General features: G+C 35.4%; 1 protein-coding gene across 1 annotated transcript; it reads right to left on the bottom strand.

The window, feature by feature from the left end:
- Nucleotides 1–702: 702 nt before the first annotated feature.
- gpr83 (G protein-coupled receptor 83) lies at nucleotides 703–6,154 on the bottom strand. The gene is made up of 4 exons (XM_079872633.1): nucleotides 5,612–6,154; nucleotides 4,511–4,636; nucleotides 4,232–4,365; nucleotides 703–3,101 (listed from the first exon to the last, which is right to left on the bottom strand). The coding sequence occupies exons 1-4, from the start codon at nucleotides 5,927–5,929 to the stop codon at nucleotides 2,624–2,626; spliced, it is 1,056 nt and encodes a 351-aa protein (XP_079728759.1). The 5' UTR covers nucleotides 5,930–6,154; the 3' UTR covers nucleotides 703–2,623.
- Between the last annotated feature and the right edge of the window lie 2,164 nt (nucleotides 6,155–8,318).

Raw genomic sequence — 8,318 nt, 5'->3', positions numbered from 1 at the left:
CATGAACTTTATAACGTTATAACGTCTATTATAACGTTATAACATCTATTTTATAAATGTACATGGGTTGCAAACAAAATTTTGCATGAATTAAATATCTTATAATAATTGTTGAATTAGCTAATTTTAATAACATTTGAACAACAACATTTTGAGGATTTAGTATGATTAGCACTCCTAGTGTTACATCATCTCCTTCACAAATATTTGATTAATACTGTAACAACTGCATGTGCAAATAGTGCATAGTCAAACACTTACTAAAATATATTTTCAGAAGATCTCACCACTTTGAGAACAGAGTAAAAAAAGCCTTTATAGATTATCCCACAATTGCAACCACCAAAAAAGTATTACCAAATTCAGAATTTATCTCATTCAATTATGTGTCTATTTCTCTCCAATTAAATCAATCAATCTGTCTTTCACAAATGGATAGTCTAACAGAGCAACAGCTTTTCAACATCACTAAAGAGTGCTTGATAGATTGATATATTCTTAATATTTTTGACAATAACTTCAAGAAAACAATTTTCCACATGCTGTCTGCATCTTACATTAAATGTGTTTCTCATGACAAAATATATTTTAGTTTGCAGCTCATGTTACAAAAATAGAAACATCTCCAAGACCACCTGATGTATAACATTTTTAATAGTTTATGTATTTAAATTACAAGCAAACATAACATTTTTGGGTTCATTTATCATCTTTGAAATATATACATTGAATTCACAGGCACAGAGGAAACAGGCACAGGCTTAACATTTTACATTATCCCCTCATAAATAAGTGTCACCCATATCGTTTCAATTAGTATTTCATTTAGGACCTATAACGGCTTCACAACTATAACAAATACAACAATTAATTTTTGCAGAACTATGAAAAATCCAAATAGACATTTATATCTACACACGGTGTGGACAGACACCCTCACACGCACTAACGTCACACAAGATCAAATAGCAACATCGGAATTTATTTTATGCATTAAAATAACTGTGTAACAATACATTCAGTTCTTCTGTGGCTGGATTTAATGCTATGTGTAAAATCCTCTTTTTGTAGCAGTTCAAAGCAAAATACCCACCCACTGGGCAAAACGTATCCTATAAGGATGATACAATACAAGTCACCTCTGTGTTAGCTTGGTTTAAACAGTTGGCTCCCTTGACAAATCTCTCCGCAGACTAAATGTGCTTTTAGTGTATTTTTTACAATCCTATCACACCATGTCCAGTGCAAATAATTTCCCCCAATTTCCCCAAGCTGGGGCCACTGGAGCAGCCGCTGGGTTAAATGCCTTGCTTAAGGGCACAGTATCTGCAGAAATCGAGCCAGTTACCTTCTAATTATCACCTCCATTACTGTATCATAGTATTATGTAGACCTACATTAAAGTCAGGTCCAAGTAGGTAAATTATATTTGATTTATAGTTTTTTTTTTTTTTTTTATTCTTTGCATATGCACATAAGAAAAGCCCCAGAAAGAGTTTTTGCACAATTTCAAGACTTGGTCCATTGCATGTCATAAGTGGCAAAAAATACTGACAATAATTTACACTGTCAGATAAAAGCTACAGGTCAAAGTGGTCACATTAAATTGCACCAGTTATTCACACTCATTGCTAGAGCAATGGGAGTTCAGTTCATTACTTAATGGTGCAAGAATAATTCAGCAAGGTGTGAATGAAAGCTCACCCCAGAGACCTGGCCAACCTATTATTTTTACAATAAATACTAACACAGGTAGCATTATAAAAAATATAATTGTCATATATTTACATTTTATTTATTAAGCTCAGATTGGGTACTCTGAGTTCGTTCTGTTTAATTCGATGTAAGTGTGAACTCGTGAAAAGCCCCTTTAAATCCTGCCAAAGGTAGAAATACACTGTATGACTTTTGCCCCAGTTTACAGTCTGGACAAGTCGAAGCTTGTAGTCAGAAGTCAGAGACAATTTTTTGGACAGTTGGAGTTGACAGATTTCACAGAAAATCACGTAGTGTATGATGTGCACAGACTCCAAATTTTTCAGCTTCAGTCTACGATCCCATCCATTAGCAAAGAATCAAACAAGTTTGATATTTTGAGCCAATTTTAGAACACGTTTTTTATTTGTCACGTATCTCCTAGCAACAAGACGCATGTTTCTGAGTGAGTTTGTTGTGTTCAGAATAAATTGAAAGTCTATTAGTGTGTGATCCTCAGTTGTGTATGATGCCCAGTTTTTCAGCAAGTGTATGTCAACGTCTTAAAATCTGTTCTGATTTTAAAAGTCACGTAGTGTGTTCCACTAAGGAGTTTATTTGATTTTCTAGCTGTTAGGTAAACTTTTTTTCTTGAAAAATGGAACAGAGTTTCTATTTAACATCTTATACTTCCTGTATTTATGTCATCTCTTCCATGCAACACAGTTTTTTCGAAAGAGATGGTTTTAAGTGTCATTTTCAATAAGATGGAGAAGAGGACTAAATGACAGCCGTGGGTGAGATAAAAATGATAAACCGCATCACCAGGATGGGAGACTGTTATACTGCTTTCATATGCAAATATGTGTTTATAAAAATTCTGAAATTCTAAAAGAGAAAATAGAATGGTGAAATCTTGGGTGCTTCCTTAGGATTGCTGGATGGCATTGCCCTTGACAATACGGCCAATTAGAGGCAGGGCTCTGAGTTCCGCACGGAAGCTGTGATTGAGCCAACAGTATATAAAGGGGTTATAGCAGGTAGAGCTCATGGCCAACCAGTGGAAAGTAAAGTACAAGGCATTATTAGCCTGGATCATTTTACTTGACAGCAGCACAACGTAACAGTTTAGAGGAAACCAGCAGACAGCAAACACAGCCACCACTGCGATCAGCATTTTCAAAGTCGTCTTCTTCCTCCTGCGATGAGCGGCCGATTGAGCCAGTGTGACATCACCGACGGCATTCCGGAACCAAACCTTCTTGGCCACCACGAGGTATGATAAGGAAATAATCGCTAAAGGCAACACGTAGAGGAGAACAAAGGAGGCAAGATCCAGATATTTCCAGAAGAGATCGGAGGGATGAGGGAAGCTGGGCAGACATACCATCCGTACTCTGTTATTGCTAAAAGAGTCAAGAAGAGAAATCTTTCAAATGGATAGTTCACTCACAAAATGAAAATTCTATCATCAATTACTCGCCCTCATTTTCTGCAAAACCCAAAAGATTTTGGTTAATCTTCTAAAAAGCCTGGTTTCTCCTAAGTTTTTTTTTTCTTTTTTCTCCATCCTGTCACCTGATGAAGTTACAGTTCCTTGCAACTGTAGTCTTCGGCTTGCTTAGTTGGGGACACTTAATATTCAGACACTCAATATTCATTGACTTGACTGCACTGAAAAAAATTGTATAAAGCGCTATATAAATATAGGTGACTTGACTTGACTTTAAACACTGAGAGGTTTTTGTCCAAAGTCTAGTGAAGAGATATGATCACTTTATGTGATTAACAGATTTAATTTAGGCTTTTATTTACATCTAAACATTGATCAACATAAATAAACAAGGCACACTGGTAAACATGGAAGCTCAAACATACATGTGTGATGCACAAGAACAAATGAGGTTTGTTAGCATAAGAAACATGCACAAGCTTCTGTGTTTGTCTGATGTGCACTATGTCCAAGACCTGGATTAAACAGCTTGATTTATATGGATTCGTTTTACGAAGCCTTTGTGACGTGGCCTTTCAGATCTTTTAAGTTTTGGTTACCTGGACATTCAATGGAGGGACAGAAACCTCTCAGGTTTCATTAAATATGTCTTAATTTGTGTTTTGAAGTTTAAGTTGTGTTGAAAGTCTTATGGGTTTGAAATGACATGAGAGTGAGTAAATGATTAACTAACCTTTTAACATCACACTATTGTTAATGAAGAAAAGCCTATTATTTTTTAATTGTTTTAAGCAATGACCTCATACAGTATAGTGCAATCAAGGATGACAGATTAAATACAATGAGAGGCTTCACTGGGCAAAAAACGTATCTCTCTGAAGCACTTATCTCTCTATTCAGGCCATTCAATGCAGATTTTTTAATATTTTTTAATTTAACGGTGGTTTCTTGTGCCCCTGCACTGTAAAAATGTTTTCATTATGACATTATAACATTCTTATTATTTCATCTAATTAAATTGTCACAAAGTAATTTTTACTTGATTTTCAAAATAAATAAGAAAGATTAAGAGAAAATTCATACATAAATTCAAAGCGCAGCAGTTTCTGGTAGATGGCATGAGGTAGAGAGAAGCAAGACCCCATCAGCCAGATGACACCGATCCAGGCTACGCCCTGAAGCCGAGACATCCGCTGTTTCATTGGATGCATCACCACCTGATGGACAGCAACAATCCCCAATCATGACTGCACATTGGTATTCACTGATTCACTAATTTTTGATAAGAGGTGTGCAAAAGCTATTCACTCTAAAGGTTTCATTGATAATATTTTACAAAAGGCTGTTTGTGAGAACATTTACCTGGTGTCTATCAATGGCGATGGCAACCAGTGTAAGAACAGAGACATGGACAGAACAATACTGTGCAAAGCGGCTCACATGGCACATCACTTTCCCGAACACCCATGTACTGTAAACAAACCGAACCTGAGAGAACAAGTAAAGTGGCCTTGGATCCAGATACATGTAAGAATTAAAAAGCATGCATGCACATGTTCACCCCCATCCAATCACAGAGAGATGAATCATGCACATTCTCTAGTCTTTGCTAAACAATTAACAATGTTATAGAGACAACACACTAAAACTCTAGAGGAATTATGCAGCATTATCCTACTCTTTTGGAAACGCTCTGTTTTGTTTGGAGACACCACCACCAAACACCAGTACATTATTAAACTGCTTCAGCTATTAATCGGCTCAGTGACAAATAAAGATGTCCAAGAAGATAACAGTGAGAAATCTTTTATAAATCCTGTTTTAAACCCATGTGTCAAGTTCTTAAACATTCTTATTCATGTTGGATATATGATTTTAAGAACATTATTGTTTGTTTGTTTTTACAAATATTATGACTTAATGTGTTTAAAAATGTCAAGTGCTGTAAGAATAAAGTATTACATACTTAATAATTATTCACGAGTGTACAACAAACATTTTCAAAAATATTTTTTACATTTATTTTCAAAGTAATTAATATCAATTCAAAAAGACAAAAAACTGTCAAAAAGGTGTAATATTTAATTGTTTTCTTGTCACATTTTGTTGGTAAGCCCACACATAGATTTGGCAGAAAATTATTAAGAAAACACAATAAATAACCAACTTAGACTATAGGCTACTAAGATTTCAAGAATTTCAGCCTTTATATTTTCCAATCTAAGGACAGTCACACATTCAATTTATGTTTTCTTTTTTGAGCGAATTGTATTGTTTAATGCATTTTGAATAGACTAGCTAAATCCAAGATTAGGACTATGAGCGATTGACCTGTTACAAAATTGTCTAGATTTTGAACTGCATAAAAAGGAACGAATATCCTAATAATTGTATTTTAATCAAATAAAAAATTATTGTTTTCTTAGCCTATTAAGTGAATAAGTGAAACTCGTGTAAACTTACCAGTGTAAAAGGCGTGTTGAGGAGAGTTATAAGGATGTCAGCAATGGCTAAATTCATGATGAACAAACTTGTCACTGAGTGCATTCTTTTATTCTTAATAACAACGTGACAAACCACCACGTTTCCGAAAAGCGAGATGACGATAATAACGGAATATGAGACGATGAGAAGCGCTCTAATCGTCGGTCTGTGAGATTCAGACTCATAATTCGCTCCTCTCTCGTACATCGCGTCCAAAGAGAAATTAAAAAACGTGGAGAAATTCTGAAAGATATAAAACTGCGAGAATACATCCAAGGAGGTGTTTCTGAATGTCATCGTAACGCGATTATCCGGAGCAGGTGCAGTGTCAAAAACACCAAAGCGCAGTTCTGAGTCACTTTTGGACACAGTTCGGTGATGTTTGAGTCAGCCTGCTGCGAGTCTTAACGCTGCGCGAGCGTCAAGTGAAGCGGATTGGATGAAAGCCAGGGTCAGTGATGCGTCTCAACCCCATGGCATAATTCTAATCACAGTCTTCGCTGCCACTTCACAGACTCACACACATACCATCACCACTTCTCAGTAGCCTATGCGCCTCACTGAAGAAGGTCACTTTTAATTGAATTGAAACCCTCAATAAACCCATAAATCAAAAGGGGCTTTTAAAATTAATTTAAAGGTATCCAAAAGAGAAATCAATTTAAGAGTTTTCTTATTTTTAACAAATTTTAAAGATTTGCACAAAAAGGTATAAACCTCATTCATCCACTGATTAAAGTTGGGTTTAGATTTAAACCATCTGCATTTATGAATGAAAAACTTTCCCAAACATTACAAGAAATTAATAACAAAATCACACTCTTTGTTTTCCAGACATACACCAAACCTAATTAACTTCACATTGAGGGGTGGGAGTTCAATCCTCCTAGATCTTAACCAATTCTGCACCTCAAGGGTTGCACCATATCACAACAAAAGAAAACGTTCTCTATTTTCAATATTTGTTTCACACAAAAAAAAAAAAAAAAAACACAATTATTCACATCAAAATTAAATTTCAATCTTAAAAATTGATTAGTAGGAAAAATCTCATTTAAAATTTTGAAGTTCACGTCCTTGTTGCCTGTCAATGACGTAATATCCGCGTTATCCCTGGTTTCCGCTCGAACTGCCATAGTAACCATGGCTACAGTTGTTTCTTTCAAACATTATGGATCATGGCAAGCAGACTTTGGGACAAAAGGAGAAACAAAACGAGGATCAATATCAGCGTGACGTTTTCGAGATGCGAGAGCTCCACGTCCGTGACAAACTTCGACTTGACAGAGACGCGCAAATGTAGAGGTGAGCAAATCATAAAACTAATCAATGATATAAAGCTCAAAATGATGAAATGTTAGAATATGATCCGTATGTTATTCTAATGTTGATCTAGCTTACTGCTAGTCTCATACAGATAAACTAACACATAGAATAACATACAAACTATAAACAATAACAAACTAACACATTATAACTTTCAACACACTCAAATGCAGTTTAGTGTGATGTAGACCAAGTGAAACAGCGCTGCGTTACCTCACAAGTTTCATTCGTCTAATAAACTGACCTTACCTTAGTCAGTAAACTGCGGATAAGTTAGTTCGGTAGAAATGTCTTTATTCCCAGATAGCAAATAGTAATTGAAACGATGTTAAATCAACATCCCACTGTCAATGATAAAATCATTGAATCAACGTCGAACTCTGATGTTGATTCTTCATCATGTTGCACCCTCTATTATCATTGAAACAACGTTTAAATCATACCTAGAGATCAACAGAATTTCAATGGTATTTCGATTACAATGGATATTGAAACAATGTTGAAATCCCAGCATATCAACAAAACTTCAATGGTGTTTTAATATACCACAGGTTTAATCTGAAGGTCTGTAATTTTAATATAATATTAAAAACATTATTATTAGGCTATAATCCTGCTTTATCGACAGCCAGGATGAGCTAGCAAAATATAGAAAATAGAAACTATACCTTTAGGCTATAACCTAGACTAGTACAAATGACACCCCACGCATTCTTTAAAAATTAAACAATCATTTTTATTGTATTATTTCATTTTTTCTTTTTCTTTTAATGTGCTAAGTCCTGCTGCGTCTGTCTTCCGTCTTCCAGCTCCTCCCGCTCGGTCTGGGGCGTAGCGCAGCCACTTCTGTACAGCTTGAGCGAAGTCATGGTGTTTGCCGTTGTAAGACGTTGAGGCATCTAGAATACAAGTAAAAAATCATGTTTATTATTTTATTAAATCAGAACTAATTGTTAACTCAACAAATTAAATATAAATAACTGGATACGTATAACTAATTAAATAGCAAATGTATTGATTAGAGTTACCATAGACAAAAGATTTTTCTGGTTGACTAAATTGCACATTAATTTCTGCTTAAATTCTGGGTGCATGGAGGAATATGCATAAATCTCACCGCAAAAACAGGCTAATAATAAGGCTATGTCTTTAAAATTAACGAGGCATTTTAATTGTTTCTAAATGAAGTATGTGGGGCTAAGCCCCCCCTTGACGCCGCCAGGCCTGGTTGTCAGGCGCTGTATAATAACAGTGCGCGCTTCCCCGCGCTCAGAAAAGGTGCAGAAGATCATCAAAAATCATATCGCATAAGCACTAGTATAAAACGACTGTTATCATCTCTGAAAACAAACACAATTGA

This window comes from Squalius cephalus (assembly GCF_949319135.1).
Source record: "Squalius cephalus genome assembly, chromosome: 5".
NCBI classification, from domain to species: Eukaryota; Metazoa; Chordata; class Actinopteri; order Cypriniformes; family Leuciscidae; genus Squalius; species Squalius cephalus.
This window is presented reverse-complemented; position numbering and strand designations above follow the sequence as displayed.

Excerpts from the sequence above, each read along its gene's own strand:
- gpr83 (XM_079872633.1), bottom strand. The coding sequence starts at position 5,929 with ATGACATTCAGAAACACCTCCTTGGATGTATTCTCGCAGTTTTATATC. Across the intron at positions 4,637-5,611 it reads TCAACACGCCTTTTACACTG|GTTCGGTTTGTTTACAGTAC; the intron begins GTAAGTTTACAC and ends TTGTTCTCTCAG. Across the intron at positions 4,366-4,510 it reads TCGCCATTGATAGACACCAG|GTGGTGATGCATCCAATGAA; the intron begins GTAAATGTTCTC and ends GCTGTCCATCAG.